Genomic DNA, 22,856 nt, shown 5'->3' on the forward strand with positions numbered 1-22,856 from the left:
CCTTTCTGTGTTACTGAACTGTTAGCTTGCACCTGACATTTTAGCCTTTAGTGAAACATTAAGTTAGTTGCACATGAAAAAGCCCTCATAAGCTAAACACTGTAGACTGTGGCAGTTGTTAAAAGGCATTTTGTATTAAAGCTGACTGTAAAATATCAAAAGTTTCGTTTACTTTCAAAAATAAATAATTATTTTAAAATTGTATACTTGCATGGAGTTATTGCTGTAAAGGCCTGTAAAATGGGAATGTCCAGGCAAAAGTTGGGTTATTTTTCTAAAAATATTGTGTTAGGTAAAATATAGATATATTGTTCAAATCTTGATTTTATGATGTTAATAGAATTTTGAAGGAGTTGTTGGAGATTTTTTGCCCTTAACTTACAGTGGGAAAAAAGTATTTTGGTTTTCATCTGTAACTGAGGTCAGTATATGTTCTATGTGCATGAAATTCCATATGTAACAAATGCTATCACCAGTCTCATAGGTGAGGGTCTAACACAGAGCAATAACAACTTACTGGAGCTCATACCAATAAACATTATCAAAACTTATGTCTGTAGCTGTTACGAAAATTTTAATTTTGAAGTTTTATAATTTTCGTATGCCTTTCCATTGTCTTGTGTTTGTGTTCACGTGCTAAGACTTTTCTGTTTGTTTGCTTGATTAGAGTGATTGGATGTGTAAAAACTTTTTTCTCCTGTTTGTAGGACAGAATGGAAATACTCAACTTGGATACTAGGAAGATGGTCTATTTAGTGTCATTTTTTGAAGGTTTACAGCGTATTGTCCTAATCACTGAAGACCAGAATGTATTTAAACTGACATATGAAAGTGTGAAAGCAGAACTAGCAGAACAAGAAATTGTTCTGTCTTTACAAGATGTTGGAATTTCATTGGTTAATAATTACACAAAGCAGGAGGTGTCCTACATTGGAATTACAAGGTAAGCTGTCTGCTGTGCAGCAGACTGAAATTTTGTTTATCATCTGGCATTTCCACTAACCGAATTCCCTTTTCAGGAGAAGGGGAGGAGGGAAAGAAATCTGGTCAAGGGTATTTAGAATTAAATCATTATATAGTTTCCCATTGTATTAGAAATGCATGCATTCTATATTTGAATGGATATATTCTTGCAGTGTATTAAGCATAATTATGTACAGCAAACTTTCCCAGTCCAGTGAAGGATACTGTTTCCTGTCTGTAGTTTGGAGTGATCGTGGAGTCATCAGTAAGGTCTGCTAGGTGGTTTGTATCAACAGATTTTGGTCTGCAGTCAAAACTTAGATGCAGTAACAGCTTGTAGTTCTTTTTATTTTTGTTTGGGAAATTATGGAAACACCAAAAATCTAATAATTTGTTTCTATTACAACACATCAGAGGGGAGCAGAAAATAAGATGTGCAACCTGTAAGAGGTGTGAGCCATGATGTAGTTATACAGGGGCTTTTTTGAATGCCAAAAGGACATTTTTATCTCATGGCTGTAATAGATGTTCTTAGCCATGAGGTTGCTGGGAAGCAGATTTTTCCTGGTGAATAATTTTTCATACCAGACTGCTAAACAAGCAGAAGCTCTAGCTCCAAGTTATTTGCCTCTGTCATTCACAAGAAGATCCCAGTCCCTCAGTTACCTTCACTTGAGACAGGTAACTATCCAAAAAGTGGAAACACTTCACAGTCCCCACATGTTCAAAAAACAAAACAAAACAAAAAAACCCTTCCTAATCTTAATAGTGAGAGTGAATTGCCCAGTTTTAAAGGAATGGTCACTGATTTCACTAAGTCAGTGCTTTCTGCACGTGGTCATTTGTTGTCAGGAGACTCTAGCAGCGCTGGCTACTTGATATGGTTTTGTTCTTAATCCGTGAGTGGATGTGAATGTCTTGAAAGCTCTTTTGGGAGTACTTGGTTAAGTGAAAAAAGACTGTTGTTCTGATGTTCTCATTTATAAATGTATTGATACAAGAAGACAATTGGTATCCAAGTTGATACAAAAGGAGTTTTTACCACACTTGGCCTGGGATTACAGCCATGCACTCCATTTTGTTATTTTTCCCTTTAGTTCCCATTTCTTTTGTTGTTCTGCCATTGATGTATCAGTATGTACATGTATATAATGTCTGCTTGGCTGTATAGTTGTCAGATACAGAATAACTTGATAAAAGAAACTTCTCTATCTGATAGTGGTTGGTTTGTGCCTTATACTGTGTATTCCATTTAAATATGCAGTGAAATCAGACATCAGAGCTTCTGGCAGAAGCAATAGAATTTAGTAGGAAAGATTCCAGTGCCTCTTAATTAATAGATTTTGGGATATTAAGGGGGAAAAAAACAGCCAGAAACTAGCAGAAGAAAAGTAGAAATTAAAAAAATAATAATACTGTTTGGTGATTCAGACTCAGAGAAGGAGTGAAGAAAGTAGCTATCAGTGAGGAGCAGTTCAGCAGGCATTTGCTGAATTCTCAGTTTCTGTTAAATTAAACCATCCCAAAATATACCAAGGATGTATATTTGAAAGCCAACGTTGAGGTTGCATAGTAAGGGAAGCAGTACTGTTGAAACTGAGTATCTTGACTGTCTTGATTAAAGTGGGAAGTTGGCAAACTTGCTGTTAACTTTCTTCTCCTGTATTATATTGGAAAGACTGTCTTTTGTTTAGAACTGAGATGACATTGGATAATTCAGGTCATTTTTATTTCATTTTATTTACCACAGTGTCCATAATTACAACATATTAAAAGCCATACTAAAATAAGTGGGGTTTAGTTTGAAATGGCTAATCCTTTTCTCTTGATGCTTTCTTTTGTTTTCAAAGTTCTGATGTCGTCTGGGAGACAAAACCCAAGAAGAAGTCAAGATGGAGACCTATGAGTATTAAGCAAACTGATAAGTTAGAACAAGAATTTAAAGATTACAGTGAGCTTACTCCTTCAGAAAATAAGATTATTGAGTTGGAATCGAATGTTTTGGTAATAATGATAGTTCTCGCTAATCTATTGTTTGGGTGTGTACATAGGAAAAAGATAACGTATACCTATTTTGTTGTCTCCCAAATCATTTCCAATGAAAATTGAGATGACTGTTTTATCCAGTCCATTTGAAATCCCTTCTTTATCTCTGTCTAGAAAGAATCCATCAAGGTTTGAAAGTTTGCAGGTCATGGGGCTAAATGCAAAGCTACAGGGAAAACTTTGCATTTTCTTCATCTGTTATACATGGAGGAGAAGGAGTTGATTTTGGTTTGTTTAACAGAAAGTTTTATATTTTTCAAATGGCTTGTTATGGGATGATTCAGCCATGTGATTCAACCACAAATATCAAAAACATAATTCCAGAATTTATTCTATGAATTAAACAGTACCTTGTGCTCCTAATGCTACTGTTCTTGTCTATAAGTAAATTCTAAACATTCACTAGAATTAGGTTGTAGGTGAATTGACATGCATGGATTTGCATCTCATTCATAGACCTTAATATTAAACTCCTGTGCCTCCTGTCTAAAAGGTCAAATATAGCAATCTGTAATCCCTCAAATAATGCAATATACAGATTCATTTTCTGGTTTTGCCTCCATTAGAATTTATGACAAAACTTGATTGATTTACATAGGGAAAAGTTTTGACACTTGACCTAAAAGCTGTAAAAAGATGTAAAAATAGTTAAACTTTCATTATAGTATTAATGAAAAGTGTAAAACTTGAAATACATTATCAAAAAACCCAGTCTTTTGAAAACGTAGCATACTTACTTTTCTTTAATGATACAATAGGTATGTTTAACTCCTAATGGAAGTAACATGAAAATTCAACAGCCAAATGAGATTCCCATCAGAAGAAATTATCTGCCAGCTTTAAAAGTAGAATACAGTTCATCTGCACATCAGAAGTCTTTCAGAATTCAAGTTTACAGGATACAGGTGAGTCTTGTCAAAGAGCAGGGAGATACATATAGGAAAAAAATGACATTTTAATGGAAAGTTGGTAGGATTAATTTTCAGAAACTTTGGATTTTTCTTGTTATTTTGAAGCTAATCTTCTACATCACTTCATCTCAAACTTCTAATGAAAATGCTACCAAATTGTTTGGTAGCCCACCAGACACCTACAAATGTTGAGGAAAAAGCATCTACCATTCATTTTGCGTACTTCTCAGTGGTCTTTATTTACAACCAAATAAAAATTAAAATCTGCTGTATTTCATATGTTCAATTTTTAGAAGAATATATCCTTTGCAAAAATTTTGTGGACTATTTATGGCCACAAATTGGGAGAAGTTTTTCTAGATTATTTGGAATGAATGATTTCATTTTGAAAACAGATATTTTGAACCACAGTGGCCTATGCTTTCTGCTTTTGAAGTAGTAGAAATGTTACAGGTAATACATAATTCTTGTGTTTGTCCTACTTTTAAAGTATTTCATGACTTTAAGAACTAACATGGTACACCTTGTCGTGTCCTTGCCCTTATTAGATACAAAACCAGATTCCTGGAGCCATATTTCCCTTTGTGTTCTATCCTATTAAACCTCCAAAGTCCATCACCCTGGATTCAGGTTTGTTATTCTAGTTTAAGATAATTTATACTTACAGAATGAAGTGTTTGTTTTCAGTGAAGTTTCACCTTTTTAGTTTTATCAGATAAGACTGTTTAAAAATTTAGAGACTTCCTTGGAAAAGTCCATATGTTTTAGATGACTAACAGAAGTGCTCCTTAGTATAAACTTACTGACTAGATAGAGCACATACTAATGTTAGAGAACATTGCTTCCCCATCTCCACGAAGAAGATTTAGAGAAAGCGATCTAAATTGTTAACAGTTAGAAGAAAGAAAAAAAAAAAACTCACCCATCACTATCATACCTTTCAGCACATCTTTTTGATATACAAATTCAGTGCTCTCTGAGAACACAAAGCCTAAATCAAATTTGCGTCAAGCTTAAATTTGGCTTTTGGCAGTTGCCTTCAGACCGGAACAAAAATCATTGCAATCTTAGAAAAGTTACCTACTGTAAATGAAAAAGTTGAACTGTTGCTAGGCTTGATGGCAGCAAATGCATTGCAGAGTGTATTTCTTACATTTGGAGTTAAGTGGCAGTGAGGGTTCTATAGCAAACCCTCACTTTTCTTATCCAGTTTTTATTTACTGACTAAAATTATTTTTTCAGTTTATCCTAACCATGTTGTTTATGAAGCTTATTTTTTGTTTGATTGTATGCAATAGTGATGCATTAACCTGACATACTCTTACCTCAGCTAAGTTATTTGTACTGGAGGTAGACTAAAATTGGACAAGACATAAATTGCCATCTGTTGAGCTTGTAGGTGGTGCCTCACACATAAACTGTAAGTTTACACTTAGTTTCATTTGTAGCCTTCCAACTTCTGCACTGCTTGGGCAAAGAGCTCAAAGTCAGTACAGAATGTGATGAACTGCTGAGCTTTTTTGGAAGACTTCCATTAACAGTCTTGGGGGCAAAGAAATTTGGAAGATAAAGAAGGGTAATGGCAGGAAACATTCTAGATTAAGACGAAGAATACTGTCTTTATTTTTCTCCGTAAGCTATTATGATATCAAATGTTCATCCTGAACATGGTCAGTTTTAAACTAGAGTGCATAAATTTGAAGAACAATTTTTTAAGATTTTTAAAATTATTTATATTTTTATATCAGTCTTTGAAAATTCAAACTTATCCTGTGACTACAGAAATTGTATAGGCACTAATTTGGTCTTAAATGAAAAATGATACATTTTTCAGAGATAAATAAGTGAAATAGAATTTTATTGTTCCATTTCATTCTTGTCTTCATGTCTGTTCCTGCTCTTTTTCCTGATTTAGTTGTTTGCCAGTCACACCCATTATATAATCCTACTTCATAGGATTGAAAAAATCCTGAACATGTATGGCTTTTTCATACTAAAAGCATGAAGTTATATATATAATATCATATAAAAGTCTTTGCTGATCTCTTTTTATTTTATAACTTCATAGCACCAAAACCATTTACTGATGTCAGTATTGTTATGAGAACTGCAGGACATTCACAAATATCTCACATTAAGTAAGTATTTTAACATATTTTAACATATTCCATCTCTTTTGCCATTGATCATTTTTATTCAGGCTTTAAAGTAGGAGCAACTATAAAGCAAGATAATTTTACACCAATTCATTCTAGGAAAGAGGAGAGCACTTCAAAAAGAAAGGTGAAAGCTTGGCCTAATTTATTATCCACATGACTGCAGAATAAAGCAATCGTTTTCAAGGATTTTTAATACAGATTTTTACTCTTTCTAATTTGAAAAGTAGACTATATTTAACAGTGCTATCCACAGTGTCAAATGCTGTTATTTCAATAAAACACTTTAGTTACAGGAAATATGTTTATCTTATACCACTGACCAAAAAGGGTTATTCCTAAAAATAAATATATAAAAATGTAAGTATCTGAAGTTACTGAGAGAAATAAATACCCTAGCTCATTGTACTTTGTAATTTAAAGCTTTTTTTCATAAAATAGGTGAGGAGTTGTGTGTTCTTTATTTTTTATTTTTTTTGTCATATACAGATACTTTAAGGTATTGATTCAGGAGATGGATCTCAGAATAGACCTTGGATTCCTGTATGCATTGGTTGAATTCTTTACACAGACTGATGTGCCCAGTGACCAAGAGGTAGAAACCTTCTTTTGTTTAAAGATAAATGGATTTAAATTTTTAATTATTTAAACTATATTCAAAAACGGAACCAACACTCCCCCCGCCACACATTCCACTCGTTCTTTTATGTCGGTGGCATTGGCTCAGTGTTGTATCTGGAAGTAATAGGAAACTATGGGGTTTTTAATAGATAACTGTTGTTTGAGGCAAATAGTAAACTCTTTTATTGTCATCTTGGCATGATACATAAGGATGCTTCAAAACCTTACAAAAAGAGTGAAAGCAATGCTGTTCTAGTCTGTATGCAGTCTTTACAATGACTTGCTGATGTTCCTGTTAGTCAAAACAGGAAAGGAGTGAAAATAGTACTCTCTTCTTGAGCCTGCCAAAAAATACTTAGAAAAAGCTTGGTCAGAAAAGCAATAATAAACATTGACCCATCATGGGAAGAGGAGTGGAGAGAGATGTTGATCAGAAAGAGAAAGTTTGTTCAGTAATTTTGTACAAGATTGTGAAATTGGTAGAAGATACAGTTGAAACGTTGGTATCAAGCAACACTGGGAGGAGAGGACAGTGGGGTAGAACTGGGTTATCCTGCAGGGAGAATGAGAGGAATCTGTACATAGGAAAAGTAGAAATTAGATAAAATATAATAGCAGGAAATGCATGGTGGTCCCCTTAGGCAACGAAAACTTAAGACAAAAGCTGAAAGCAACAGAGTACGTAGAGGGTCTTTGATTTGCCTGGGAAGCTGAGCCAACAAAATGATATGCTGTATAGGAATAATGAAGTTCTGAAGAGCATAGGAGAAGCTGTTTTTATTAAGAATACTGAAAATTAAGTTTTAATACATGAGGCAATGGTGAGACATTTAGTTGAATAAATGCTATAAAACATACATAAAACATGCATAAAAGAGTTGCCTGAATGACTACAGATAAAAGTGCTTTCTGAAAGGACATTGAAAGGTATTTTCTAACTATGGCAAACAAAATGTGTACTGAAAAGCGAAAGTTGTTATACTTTCTATTCCCTAATCTATATGCCAGAGATGAAAAAGATGTACTGATGCTCAGGGATTATACCAAAATTAAGACAAAAGGTAAAAAGCTGGTCATGGGTAAATAGAAAGTGAAAATTAGGAAGAGGTGTATAATAACCAGAGAAATGAGTGTTTATAATAACATTTCAAGCAAGATAAGAATCAAATATCTCAGGATGGTATTTAGTAAGTTTACAGAAAGGCTAAATGGTGGAAGTCTCTTGTCTGGGTCGTGGTCTGTCCAATAGATGTTTTCATATGAGTAACTTTGCTGTTGTTATATTTACGCACTGTTACGTATATTAATATGTTCAAAGTTTCCTGCTTCTGTTTCTAGAGCACTTGGAGCTCATTACTTTGAGTTTAAATAAAGATGCTAATTTCAGTAGGGCCTTTGTGGGTTGTTTTCTAGCCTGTGACAAAGGAAGACAAAATATATTATCCAGTTCACAAAACATTAAATGTGATCCTCTTTGAGTTTGGGAGTAGCAGTTGTGAAGATCTGGTTGGTTCTTCCTAAATCTGTCTTACTTTCCTGTTGCCTTCATTTGAAACCTATGGCATCCTTTACAGAGCTCTAATAGCAGAACAATTTTAGGATTTTTTTATTAACTTTATTAACTTAGGATTGCTTTTACTTGTCTCTTTGAGGTGACTGGAATCTTAAGTGAAATTTTAACTTAAGAGTGGGATCATCTCTGGTGAGAAGTGCCTTTCTTTAAATCAACACCAAAGTTTGTTTCTGTAACATAGTAAGAAAAGACTATGTAGAAACACCTGAAGCAAAAGCAAAAAAAGTAATTTTATTAACAGCTGGGTGGATCCAGCTTTGTTAAATGTTTTAAATCAGCTTAGTTAAACATCTTTTAAAGCAAATAGTAAATGATAAGGATGAGTAATTTCAGTTTGCGATTTATGAAATGAAATCTGAAAGAATACTTAATGTTCTTTAAATAAATCTGCTTTATTTATTAATGCTACATTATAAAATTTTATTTCATCACAGTCAGCATAGCTTTCATTTGTAGGAATGTGTAGCCTAAACTAGTGGTTCCCAGCTGCGTACTTAGGGCACACAATCTGTTATATCTGTTTATACTGGCTGTAACTGTGAGCTCTGGATTGTTAAAAGAGTTTGAATTATAATATTCACATCACCTGACAGAATATATGGTAATACAAATGTATAGTGGAAAGATAGAATCCCAAAGTAAATCACTTTTAACTTAAGATAAATGAGATGAGATTAGTGTTGTGAACTCAGTAACTGAAACTGACACCTTTTTCTGACCTCTTAATGGGATTGGAAGACAATATTAGGATTTGATCCCTACTTCAGTTTTCATCAGTCGTTCATTTAGATGGTAAGATGGTAGTGACTTTACTGTTTTGAAGGGACTTCTCAGAATGTTTTCAGTGTTAACTTTTTATAAACTGGTTAAGCCTTTTTCCGAGTAATTACTTTAGAATTGTTACTGTTTAAAAACTACAAAATGATCTTTTAAGCATTTTGTTTCAAAAAAATAATGCAGGAGAACTCTTATCTCTTGAAGGAAAAAGAGATTGGGGAAAAAGGCTGTATGAAGGCCTGTTTAGAGTATGCAAAAGTCTGTTTTCTCTTATTTAACCAAAAATAAACTGTAGTCTAGCTTTTGGTATTTAAAAACCTACTCTCCATAGCGTATGGAGAGTACAGAAAAGTGTGAGTGTGTATATATATGTATATGTTGTTTGATCCAGAAGTGATAAAAGTTACCTAAACATATACTGAAAAAAATCTAAAATTTGAACTTTGATAAAAAATATTGATTTTTACTTTGAAATAGATATAGTTTGGATTTATTTTTGTATTTATTTTCTTCATAGAAAGCGAAAGTTAGTCACATTTTTAAACATAGTTAAAATTCTTTTAAAACTTTAGCTCTTTAATTCAAAGGTAAAAACCACTAGAGTGATATTAGTGAATGTATTGCACCTTAATGGCAAATGCTTGACATATTGTGAAGTTTTATATACTCTAAATGTGCAAGTAATGTTTTTTTGAAAATGCATTCACAGCTGGAACTTTTCAAAAAGGATGTAGAATCTCTTCAGGAAGAACTGATGAGTGTATCATCAACGGATACATCACAGATCAGCTTGTATGAATACTTTCATATCTCTCCAATAAAGGTATGCGTTTTTTGCTTGCTCTCTACATAGAGAATATGTTGTCTCATACAGTAGTAGGAACAGAAAAGAATTGTAGTGAAATTCAAAAACAAAAAACCAAAAAGCCCTGGAGAAGGTAGTGTGGGTTTTTTTTTGTACTCTCTTACCTTCTCATTCCTGTTTGGACAGTGTGCTTACTATTTTCAGTGTGCTGTGCTTTTGAGTATTATTTATAGAAACAAGTATTACTTTGAAAAGAAGATAATGATCTAAATTATAGCTAAAAGATTCTGAGGACTTCATCTAAAAGTATGAGCAAACCGTTCCTACTTCCTGTTTTCTTAAAAGTAGTTATTCAGTTTGAATTCCAGTATCTTTTTTTGTTGCCTTAAATGGTGCATTTGTGTTGTCCATATGTATTCAATCTGAGTTCAGTCAGGATTAAAAATGCCATGTCTCAATTCCTAAGTCTTCTAACAAGATTATAAAAATAGAAATATGATACTTCTAACAAACATTCTTATTATTTAACAATCTTGTTTTTGTCCTTCAGTTACACTTGAGCTTTTCACTTAGTACGGGTGGAGAAGATAGTAACAAAGAAGAAAGAAAGAATGAGTTGATACCACTTCAGTCCTTGAATCTCCTGCTGAAGAGTATAGGTGCCACACTTACGGATGTACAAGATGTTGTCTTTAAGTAGGTTGAAAAGATAATTATAAGGATAACTTCCAAAGGTTGCATTAGTCTTACCTATACTAGGTTTTATTTTGCTCTGGATAACAGAAGTTTTTTTTTTTTTTTTTTTTTTTTTCAGGTTGGCATTCTTTGAACTCAACTATCATTTCTGTACTACACAACAATTGCAATCAGCAGTTTTAAGGCATTATTCAAAACAGGTTGGAATAAATAAATTTCAGTTTTTCAGTAAATATATTTTAAGTGTGTTGCTGTGTGCTTTTAGCACTATGAAAATATAGAGAATAACTTTCACCTTAGTATATTTTTTTTAAATCATAGGAACAAGCTATTAACTTAAATTATGATCTAATTGTAAAGAGGAGCTCGTTTTAAAATGATAATAAGCAAATTCTGTTTCCTCTCTTCTTAATACATTCTTTTTTAAGATAGCCAATTTAAATACTTCCTGGAAATGACTTAAATTTCAACTACAATTCAAAGACTAGTTGGTACAGTCTTTGAATTCTCATTGCCATTTTGGCAGGAAGTTGTTAGTGACAAAGAAATACTTCTGAATAAATTAGAAAACCAAGTTACATTAAACTGTTATTCATTAGCTGAATGCTATTGTCTTTATCTTGGTAGCAAGTAACTGCATATTTCTGAATTATGACTAGAGATAAAATGGCATGGGTAAGAAAACAATTTATGGAGTGGATAATGGAAGAAAACACAATGCAATTCTGATAAAGCAGAATTTTTATCAAAGCAGGAATGCTTTCTCTCAGAATCTAGTAATACCAGAATTATCCTTTGACCTAAATATTGTCGGTCCCAGCATTTTGAGAGATATCAGTAAACACATTATTGCAGCAATAGGAGTCCTTTTTCATCCACACATCATTTGTAATAAGGTGTTCTTATGATGTATTTATTTTGTGCTCTACCAACTGTAAAGGAGAAAAATCCTATTTTAATTGGGGAATTAGTTGCTTATCATTCATCATTCCCTTGATTCTTCTCTACGGAGAGAAGGATGAAAATATCCTAGGAGATGCTTGGTGTTTTTCTAAATCCAGTTCTCCTTCATGTAGATGTAGTTGTAAGATTTCTCAGTCAGAATCCACAAAATCTCCTCTTGGCATATGCAAGCAGACCAAATTTTGTGCAGTAGCCCTGCAGTGTGAGAGAAATCTGGGTAATGTGCTGGTTTTGCAAAATCTCAGGAGCATTAATCTCAGTTATTTGTGGCTGCTTGTAAAAAGTAGAGTTTCTTTGGCTGACTTTATTGTGCCTTCTGTGATTTACTCACTATAAAATCTTTTATAATGGAACTATTTCTACTCTTTTCAGTTATATTGCGTTTTTGATATTAGGCTTATCTTCCTGATCTTTTTCTTCCTAGTATACTGCTTTGAGTGTGCTGTTTGCATTACTCATTTTAGTGTAATTTCTGCAATATTTTACTCAAAAGCTAATTCTATTTTAGGCTATTAAACAAATGTATGTTCTTATTCTTGGCCTTGATGTCTTGGGTAATCCATTTGGATTCATAAGAGGCCTGTCCGAAGGAGTAGAAGCATTCTTCTATGAACCTTATCAGGTAAAAATTTCTACTGGCTGCTTATGATATATAGCACCAATGATTACATATGGATTGTACTGAAAATGTGGATATGTATTAATGATCTTTTTTTTGTCTTTAATTTAGATCTATAATTGAAAATTCTTAGTAAAAGTGTCAGGAAATGTTACTAGAAAATTCAAATGGGATAAAAAAGAGAAAATAGTCTGTTACACCTACTTCACAAAAGACTGTTCCTTGCGTTCTTAGTTCTCAATATGTCTACTTTTTGTGTTTGTCTTTAAGCAGAATTCAGAGCATAGATCTGTATTTAAAAGTAATTCTCATCTCTCTGTGTGCGTATCTGTGTGTTTGGATACTTTATCTTTTTATATCTATCTATGTATCTATGTATCTATGTATCTATAAACATTTAAAACTTCAAATAAATGTATTTTTAGGGAGCCATCCAGGGTCCTGAAGAATTTATAGAAGGAATGGCACTAGGACTTAAAGCACTAGTAGGGGGAGCAGTTGGTAAGTTTCAGCATTATTACAGTAGTATACTTAATAGTGAATACATAGAGAGCAATATAATGGACTATTTATAAATTGCATTGGCATTTTACTTAGAATCTTTCATTTTCTCTTAGGTGGATTAGCTGGTGCTGCTTCGAGAATCACAGGTGCTATGGCAAAAGGAGTAGCAGCAATAACTATGGATGAGGATTACCAGCAGAAAAGGAGAGAAGCTATGAATAGACAGCCAACTGGTCTAAGAGAGGGTATCACTCGTGGAGGAAAAGGATTAGTTTCTGTAAGATGAAAAAAACAATGATTAATAGATTTTATCCAGGCAACACTAATACATATATAGACTACCCTAATCACCACAGAGTTGTACCTCTCTGTTTTAATCCTATTCTTGCAAATACGTTGCCACAGTGGAGTGGTAGTTTTAAAGAAAAACATACGAGAATTTGAGAGAAGGAAGGAACTTCTAATTCTTTTAACTTGTGATGGATTTTATAATACTTAAGCATGTGCTTCGAGGTTGTTTACCTTTGAAGTGATGATAAGAATGTAATAATATATGAAAAATATAATCTGAAGACTTATATCTTACTCATTTCTCTTTGTAGGGTTTTGTCAGTGGTATAACAGGAATAGTTACAAAACCAATAAGAGGTAAGTGCAGGTCTTCTGATGTGTTAACTGTGTTCATATGATCTTAATATTTGAGCGGGATTATAAATCTCAGAGTTGTAGAACTTCATATCAAGATTTTATATTCTTAGTGACTTATAATTTGTGTTATTGATGCTGAACTTTATATAGAGGAGACTGTATTTACATATCTAATTAGGTAATTGCATATCAACTGCATTTGCTAAGAATATAGTAACAAGAAAAAAGTCAAAATGTTTTGTAATGATTTGCTACTTTCTTTTAGGAGCCCAGAAAGAAGGAGCAGCTGGGTTTTTTAAAGGTGTTGGAAAAGGTTTAGTGGGAGCAGTGGCTAGGCCTACTGGAGGAATCATAGACATGGCAAGCAGCACATTTCAGGGCATTAAAAAGTAAGTAAAACAAGTATGAAGACTGGCTCATTGCGTGAAGTGGAGTAGTAGGAGTACATTGTCTTTGTATCACTTACATGAGAAATTTTTATTCAAACGCTGATTTAGTATTGCAGCCATGTTGCCACTGTTCCATAGAATATTTCCTGGATGTGTATTCATTTACCAGAATACATATATAGGAGTCACTTTACCAGAACTTGAATTTAGTTTATAATTAAAATAATTCATGATCTTTGCTAAGTACTGTTTTATGAGAGATATAGTACATATTTTAAATATGTTGCTTTGTTCTCAGAGTTGCAGATTCATCAGAAGATGTGATAAGCCTGCGCCCACCTCGCTTCTTTGGTGAAGATGGAGTTATTAGACCTTACAGGTTAAGAGATGGAACTGGAAGTCAAATGTTACAGGTGAAGAAACTGAAAGATAATTTGGCATAAAATGAAAGTCATCATATATTGAAATAAATATTTTACAGTATTCTTGCCCACCCCCCCTTGCCCCCCCCCCCTTTTTTTTTTATTTAACTTTACTAAGTAAAAGTAAGAAAGAGCCATTTAATTTCTTAAGGAAGTATATCCACTTTGATTTAGTTTCTGTGATACAATTTTTGGGGAAGACACTATATTTTTACCAATATATCTATAGAGCTTTCTGCAAAATGCAGAGCAATTTAAAAGGAGAAAAAGATTGCTTAACCTTTTATATTTGATAAACCAGTTGAAAAACACGAAGATATATTTTTCAATAATTTTATAATAATACATTTTAAACACAGTTTTTATCTCAGATTTTTGTAAAACTTACCATTTCAAACATACTTAAAATAGTTGTATTTATATCATAGTATAGCCATTGAAAGGATGTGAAAATTCTTTCAGTACTGTTTGTATCAAGAACATCCTGAGAAGTTTTTAATTTGAATAATTACTGTTTAATAATTCAGCTGCTATTTAAGCATATTTGAAAAATGACCATAACTCAGTTGTCAACAATTGAACTTGTTCCATTCCAGAGGAAATAATTTCAATTCTCATCAAGTTTATATAGTTTCTATTTTTTCTTTGATATAAATAAAACTGCATTTTATAGGAAATAAAGGTGCAAATAGTGACTAGGCGAATGAAAACTAGAGATGTAAAAAGAATAGAGCTTTTAAAGTACACGCTAAACAATTTAATTTACCAATGTGCCAGGGAGATATTGGAAAAATCATCAAAAATACGAGTTTTAATGGTTCAAGTAAATTCTTATTGGAAGATTTCATAAGAATTAAGTAGCCTTTGTAGAGGATTTCAGACTATCCTGCAAACTGCCACAGTTGTTTCATGTCCAGTTCCAGTCTAGTTGTTTCTATTCCTTGTGAATTTCATTCTGAGAAGGATTCTGGGAGAGGACTGTCCAGTCTGTGGTTTCTAAACTATGTTTACGTCCTACCTTTAACTGACAATCTAGCTCAGTAAATTGAAAGATCTATAATAATAAGTAGTACGCCTGTGCCTTTCTCTGAAGTGGCTTTTCCCTGTGGTCTCTAGGATAAAGACAGTGTTATAAAGCAGTATTCCTTAACTAGAGCACAGTTAAAAGGAGCTACTAATGAATTCTTAATTGCTAATCTTTTTCTTTCTTATAAGAAAATGGATTCCAAAATATCCCCATTTTCTGTTTAAAGGTATATCATGAAAATAGAATGTTAGCAAGCCAACAGATTTAGATCTAAAATGTGCGAACTTCTATAACGACTTTGCATTGTTTTTGCATCTTAATTTTGCACAAGTTTGTAAGTTTGCATTTGGCTTTTCTTTTTCTTTTTCTTTTTTTTTGGGGGGGGGGGGAGTGGGAGAGAGAGACATGAAGAACATTCTGCAAACACTGACTGATGTACCTTTAAAATACCTGGTTCTAATTTTTATGCTATTGTGTAGCTGAGTACCACCACCTAACTGTTTTCGAACTTGAAAGGATAAAGAATAAACAATAGCTGTCATTTTGGGATAGTAGCCACCATTTGAAAGTAGCTAAGGTTGAGAAATGATACATTTCATGTGAGTTTGCATTGCTGACAATTCTTAATAAAATTGTTCTTGAAGGAGAGTTGAAGAAAACTTCAAACAAGGGTGGTAATTCTCACTGCAGACAGTCAAATCATAAAACAACAAATTATGTAATTTGTTTTACAGGTGTTAATTTCTGGTATAGTATGTTTGACATCTTAATCTTACTGCTTTTCAGGTGTATTGTTTTTGGTTCTAGAGATGTTTCTTTCACTTCTGTAGGACTTGAAGTACTTCATGTTCCTACTGTTAAGTAGTTTATTACTAGCATGATATTTTCTTATGGAAAAATAAGATTAATTTCCTCTCCTAGCATAGTAATTTTTTTTTTAACGGAAAATAAGAATAATTTCCCCTTTTGTAGTATTTCTGTGCATGCAGGTCTGGTAACTGGCCTCCCTGTAGGCACTGTTACAGCATTTTGAGCAGCAAATCAGAAGGGTCTAAATAAAACTTTTTAGTGACTACATATGCTTTTACTAAAGTAAATAGGATATAGGTGATTTTGTGTACTTGTATCCCAAATTAACATGCCATTTCAGAATTACTTTCATTGGGGTGTTTTATTTTGCTTTAATAACTAACTTGCCGGCTCAGACTAATACTTCTGAACTAATACTTCTGCTTTCTCCTTCCTTTATCATGCTTTCAGAAAAGACAGGCCTACAGGGAATGGACTAAGACTCACAATAGTAGTGATGATGATGACAGTTAGGATAATATGGACTGTTACAGATATACATGGCCTTTGTCACATTATTTTGACCTTTGAGAATTAAATGTTGCTGCTATAATTCCCACTGAGAAATCAGCATTGTCCAATGTTAACCTCATATTTTTTAAATTGTGCAAAGGAAAAATGTGGGCAAATGAAGTATATGATGGCAAGTGCTAGGCAAAGGGGTGAAAATATAATATAATAACCTTACATAGAGTTGGATATTAGATGAAAAAATATTGATCAGTATGAATAAATAGTCATGCTATGACTTAGAGTTTATTTCCAGATGCTGTTCTCTTAAATGTATTTAATCTGTTCTTGCATTTACCAAAGTGTTTTACAGTTTTTATCAATTTGTTAGATGCGATGCCTTTAAATGTGTTTAGTGTAACCTTAATGAGTTGTACTATCATTATTGGTATTAAAATGCTGTTTGACTGTTTTATATTCTATTTATTTCATATTTTAGAAGTACTTTGTCTGCTTTTCTTTTTTAACAATAAACATGTAAAAAGTATATCTAAAAATGGATTCATCTGTTCTGTTCCAACATTGTTCCTCATGTTTCCTGGAACTAGATTATATAAAAACACTAAATGTTCTAGAAAAGTATTTAAAAGATAATATATATTTTTTTAAAATCATTTAACTATATTGAATTTTTCATTCATTGTTTGTTTAAACATAATTTTTAAATGCTCAGTATATGTATCGTTTGGACTCCTGAAGTGTCTGAAATACAAATGTTTAATTATTTCTGATTGTGACTATAAATTACTTGATTCATAAATCGATCTTTATTGTCTTCATAAAAACAACAACCATCAAAGTCTATGTAAAATCACTGACAGCTTGAGCAAATGATAGTACTTTACCAGGCTCTGCATGGTAAGACATGTATAACGTGCAAAAGTATTTAGTTCTTAGCTAAGCAAGATAAGGGAAAAAACAGAATAAAACCACTAAACACCATAACTGTGTATTGTAAATTTTCCTGTATAACTTTACATGTTACTTGTTTTAAAATTGTGTGATTTATTTATATTCCTGTATTTACTGGAATGCCTTTTTTTTTACTTTTTTTCTGTGGTTCACTGCTGTAGTTTTAGAATTGTGTGTTATTTTCTAGAGAAGTCTTGCAGTAAATATTTATGTATTAATAATTACTGTAAGTTAGAGTTAGTTCTTTTGCCAGTATCTGAAGAATTAGAATCACTCTAAAGTGATCAGGGATTAAGAGAGCTTTTGAGCAAAAGTGCTTCTAAAATCATTTGGTGTTTACCAAAGGTGATGAAATGTCCTTCACAGCCTATTGTCTTTTAGCTTTGCAAAAATCTGATTAAAGAATTACTTAAAACCGTAAATCTGCTTACTCCGGCTTTATGCCTTTAAAAGCTGCTCTATGGTCTACTCTTTCGGGCAGTGAGCCAAAGAATGTGCATTTAGTCTCTCGATAAAAAGAGGAACAAACTTGACTTGTTTTATCTGGGACTGCTGGTATTGAAGATTGCTATCTATCTCTTACTGCTGTTTGTTCTGTAATGCTAGAATCAGTAAAGGAGGTCTTGGAGAAGTAGTTTAAAGTCTGTATTGCAGTCTGTATTGCCTGAGACACTGCAAAGAAGATTTGGAACATTTTAGATACAAATAGATATCAGGTATTTGCTTGAAGAGTGTAGGAAATTATTTGGGTCTTTAATTCTATAAAAAAGGCGTGTTATGCCTAAAAGCTGAGGGAATTGATAGGTTCAGTTTTTTGAAAGCTTACTGCTATGTTTTATTGGCTATATTGATAGAAAGCAATAAACTTTGAATCCGTTATCTAACATTTCTTTTTCCTTTATTGTATTTCAGTCCATATAATCAATTTTTTAGTGCAATTTCTTTATTTTATCTCATCAAATTTTCTGTAGTGACCTATCTTCCAAAACAGTATACCTCAGTTTTATAACAAGATGTATGTCTTCATTTTACAACAGTTTTAAAAAGAAGTGCCATTATTTTTTTTTGACTGAAGAGGCATCTCTGCAAAAATATGACTTTTTGGTTTTTTGAAATCCTATAATTAACATCTCAGATTACCCCAACTCTGCAATTTTCTGAGTTTACAACGCTGCACATCATATAGGATCTGGAAGTAAAAGTTTGTGTAAATTGCAACATTTCTCAATCAGACATCATTACTTTATGCCTCCTTGTAATATAGCTAAAAATAATTCTCTTTCCCTAAATAGATGAAGAGATTTTAGAATGCTAACTGGGGGTGTGGGGGATTCCTAGTAAATTCAGCAAATACAATTATGTATCTTTGATTATTTTGTCTATTTTATGGAGGCTAGTTGCATTTTTGAAGTATTTTTACATCAATAAAAAACAATCGTTTCATACGATTGTATCATACTTAATTGTTTTTCTCTTGAGTACTCTCCTCTGAATAGGCATTTGAAAAAGAAAGAAGGTAGTTTTAAGATAACAAATAATTATATTGCCTGTGATGTTAGAATTTCATTTCTCCATACATCATGGAGGCAAAACCTTTGAAAGGTGTAACAGCTAACTAACCATACATTTGATACACCGAAAATGCACAAACACTTTAAAGATCTTGAGGTGGGTTTTTTTGGTATTTAAAGTAGAAGACATACAGAAATAGGGACTAATTTTTGAAATGCATTTTTTTCTAGTTTAATATTTTTTTAGTAGTTTAATTTTTGACTGCATAGCATCCTTTTCCCCTCCTCTGATTAATTGAATTTGGAGCCTGGCATTCTTGCTGAAGACTCTAGGTCTAAGTGCCATCCTTTCAGCTAATGCTGCCAAGTTTTCTGCTGTCAGCTGTAGAACAAGTTGGCAATTCAGCTTCTTTCAAGTGTTCAATCTTACTACATTATTGACCTGCATAGTAGTATTCATACTTCAGTTTGTATGTTTATTCTTTGCTGTCGTAAAAAAATGGCTGTGCTCTTAATCTTCATCGTCCAGTATGTCCTATTTAGTCAGGATTCTTTTTTCCATTTGTTTTATCAACAGAGGCTCTGCAGACTTAAGTTAGTGCAAAGAGTTACTGTAGACAGTTTTTTGAGGTAATTTAAAAGACTGCTTACACCTTCCTTGTCATTGGTTATTGACAGCAGCTATAGACCTTCTTTCAGAAATTGCTAATCTTTCCCCTGTAAGGAAACAGGACTAAAAGAAAGGCGAGTATTATGTTTACAAACATAAATCACCATGAGTTGTGTATGCTGCAGCTCAGTACCTGGCTGAAATCAAACTAAATTCATAACCTTTTTCTTTTTTCTCTCCTTTGTAGTATGAGAGTTTGAGGGCTCTGTTAAGGTGATAGGGGCTTTGCTTCTGTATTTCATATTATTGTAAGATAAAAAGAATTGGGTCTGTTTTCTTTCAGTTCAGTTCAGTTTCAGATCAGGCTGCAGAGTGTTGGAATGAGTTGAGCGTCATACTCCTCTTTTCTCCCCTTCAGTCCCCGCTTGGGCTGAGTTTGTATCAAAACATACTGTCTAAAACTGAGGTTTCACTTCCTACAATTATAAGGAGAAATTCTTTCAGAAGTTCAGAATAACTTCATTTTATTCTGTGTTGTCCTGACTTTTATCAGATACCCATTCATGCATGCAATCTAGTTTGCTGCTCCCTCTTTCCTCTGGGAATCTGTTGTGTTACTAGGGAGAGAACAGGCACCACTTAACATGTACAATATTTGGGTATTACTAAACATACATTACCCACCATGTCGAATAAAAGACTTAATTGTATTTAGTGGAAGCTGGCTAAGACAACAGCTAAGACTAGTTGTTTCAGAAGAAATGGAAGTTTGTGTGACTCTCATTTTAATTTTTGTGGCTGAGGCATGAATGCTTACATACTGTAGAAAAGCAAGCAATAACTTGAAATATCCTAGGCAAAGTACATATTGGGTTATATGCTGGCCAGCATAGAGAATACAGAAAGAGGAAAGATTAGTCTTTCTCCCTAATCCAGTAAACACTTTACATGCCACAAATAATCAAAGAACCTTGTTTGTTTTGGCAGAAAACACAAAAACATCTAGACCTGGAAATCATTTGAAAGTATAAATCCACTCTCCACTCAGCTCGTCAAGTGAATTTTCTTGGTATTTAGACCAAATGTCAGCCAAATTTGTTCTGCTGATGAGCATGTGCAAATTATATTTCTGGCATGAGGAAATCAAAGTTCTCAAACAAAGGTTATTATTCTTCCATTTTTGCTGTCCTGCATACTGCAGCCCTAAATTGAAATACTAACTTGACTGCAAATTTACATTGATTTAAGTGTAACTTCAGAGCTGCTGTTGCACAAGGCTGAAGGGAATCTATAATGCAGACTCTCCTTCCTCAGGGACAAAAGTTGTAGCTTTGTGCTTCATGCAGCCACATCACATGCTGGGACAACTGGAAGAATATAGTAGACAACTGATGACAATTAGTGTTAATTAGTGTTAATCCTTTGTAAAGGATTATAGGATTTTGCACAGCTGGAAAAGGAATTTCGTACATATTAATTTTTCTTTAACAACTCCTTTTTTTTTCGCACGTGTTTAACCTAATAAAGATTGGAATACTGTTTGAAATTGCTAAAATCTTTGTGGGAAAGATGAATATTATATAAGGTTAATCTGCTGATAGAAGTAATTCTGTAGCTTTTGAAGAACTCACTTTATGACATGAGCTGAGAAAGTGGATTACTATTGCTGATATAACAGCAGTGAATTGCTGTCAGAATTCATACATCCGGACAATCTTGGTTTCATGAGGAAATAGATGTACAGTCTAAAATACAATTAAAAATCAAAGGTAATATGAAGATGAAGAGAAAAAGGATGGCAGACATTTAAACTACCTTTTAAGCAGTAGCAGTCTTCAAAGGAGTTTTTACATAATGATTCAGTTAAAATGAGTTCAAAAATGGTACAAAACATATCCTGACTTTTTGTATCGCACATACTAGTTGCATGTAAATTTGTCTCCACTCCTTGCACTATGTTTTGTCCCATCCCATTTCTGACTTTTTCAAAGGCCTCTGTGCTCTCCAGTGAGTTAGAGGTGTGCTGTGTGATTGGGATGCTTTCCAAGTGCAAAGGTAGTGCTCTAAACCTTTTAAGTCACTGGGCATGTTTGCATGTCTACCTCTAAATAGATGATCACATCTGATACTAGATTATTGCAGTGGCAGGTAAATGTACTACAGGTAAGACTAATCTGCAAATAGGAGGAGGAGGAGGTGTGTGCTTGGATCAGTCTGCATTTTAGAGCTATTGGAGTATCATTTCTCAAGAGATTCATTTAATTTTCTTATTGAATGAAACCTCAAACATTTGCTAATATAACCAGGTTGCTGTACCTTTTTATGTTAAAATATGGAAATTATGTGTTTTTAAAAACTGTGTTTTCTTACAGTAATGAAACTAATATTGAACAAGCAATAACTGATGGATTTTAACCTTTCATTGCTTAGTAGTTTTACATGATCAGTCAAATCGTAGTCTGACTTACTCCAACTGAGTTACTCCAGTCCTGCTCAAAACATTAATAATACATACAATTAAAAATACATAAACATCCATATTGAAGGATTAATTATAAGTCCTTTTGTGTCTGAGTTTTATAAACTACTTCATTAGCGGAGCACAGTAGTGCTCTTGCTGTGAGAATTAGCAGTAAATTTGGATATCCCTCTATGAGGTATTTCATATTGTATAGGTGCAAGTCAAATGTTAAGAAAAAGTTGGAAAATAGGAATATCTAAAAAAATTAAGTATCTTTAGGGAGAATATTTAGTTGTTGTACCACAGCATCATGGTAGGTACAAGTGTTAAATTTTCAGAAAACCTGTGCAGCACTTGTCAATTTTTTTTTTTTTTTATTTTCCAATTAATCTCTATTGTCTATGAAACTACTTTCAGGCCCTACTCCAGCCTTACCTCTACATTACGCAAAGCACAAAACAGTTCATCTTGCTTTGGTGCTGCAGAATGACTAAAAGTGTTTTTCATCCTAATGAGGCTGTGGTGGGAGTTGTTGCTAAATAAATCTCCCCGGCAATTTCTTTTAATAGAAGAAAGATAATTATCGTGCTTTGAAGAGTTTGGAATAGGTTTAGTCTATAAGAGAACAACAACAACAACAAAAAGGTTGGTGGTGGTCTGCACATTAAATTCAACTATGGATTTGTTACCTCTACTCACCGGTCCTTCATCTTTCACACATAAAATTTTCCAAATGTGCAAGTTATGCCAGTTTTCTCCTTCACCTTTTCTCTTTATGTCTCGTTAAACCACTCATGCCATGAATGATAATGGTTCAGTTTGTACACTGAACCAGACCACGAGCCTGTTACCTTTGCTGAGGGGTCCCGTCGGTGCTGGTTGT

At 33.2% G+C, this 22,856-nt stretch overlaps 1 protein-coding gene across 2 annotated transcripts in view; it reads left to right on the top strand.

Annotated features, from left to right (window-relative positions):
- The window catches only part of VPS13A (vacuolar protein sorting 13 homolog A), a 118,719-nt gene that overhangs the window by 86,403 nt on the left and 9,460 nt on the right, over positions 1-22,856 (top strand). For both annotated transcript variants that reach the window (XM_062599239.1, XM_062599240.1), the window contains 15 exons: positions 708-943; positions 2,814-2,967; positions 3,768-3,914; positions 4,469-4,550; positions 5,989-6,058; positions 6,566-6,671; positions 9,757-9,870; positions 10,403-10,548; positions 10,667-10,748; positions 12,020-12,133; positions 12,556-12,631; positions 12,748-12,911; positions 13,237-13,282; positions 13,548-13,671; positions 13,970-14,084. In XM_062599239.1, coding sequence (XP_062455223.1) covers positions 708-943; positions 2,814-2,967; positions 3,768-3,914; positions 4,469-4,550; positions 5,989-6,058; positions 6,566-6,671; positions 9,757-9,870; positions 10,403-10,548; positions 10,667-10,748; positions 12,020-12,133; positions 12,556-12,631; positions 12,748-12,911; positions 13,237-13,282; positions 13,548-13,671; positions 13,970-14,084 — 1,776 coding nt within the window. The remainder of the gene's footprint in view (positions 1-707; positions 944-2,813; positions 2,968-3,767; positions 3,915-4,468; positions 4,551-5,988; positions 6,059-6,565; positions 6,672-9,756; positions 9,871-10,402; positions 10,549-10,666; positions 10,749-12,019; positions 12,134-12,555; positions 12,632-12,747; positions 12,912-13,236; positions 13,283-13,547; positions 13,672-13,969; positions 14,085-22,856) is intronic.

This window comes from Rhea pennata, chromosome Z, assembly GCF_028389875.1.
Source record: "Rhea pennata isolate bPtePen1 chromosome Z, bPtePen1.pri, whole genome shotgun sequence".
Classification (NCBI taxonomy): domain Eukaryota; kingdom Metazoa; phylum Chordata; class Aves; order Rheiformes; family Rheidae; genus Rhea; species Rhea pennata.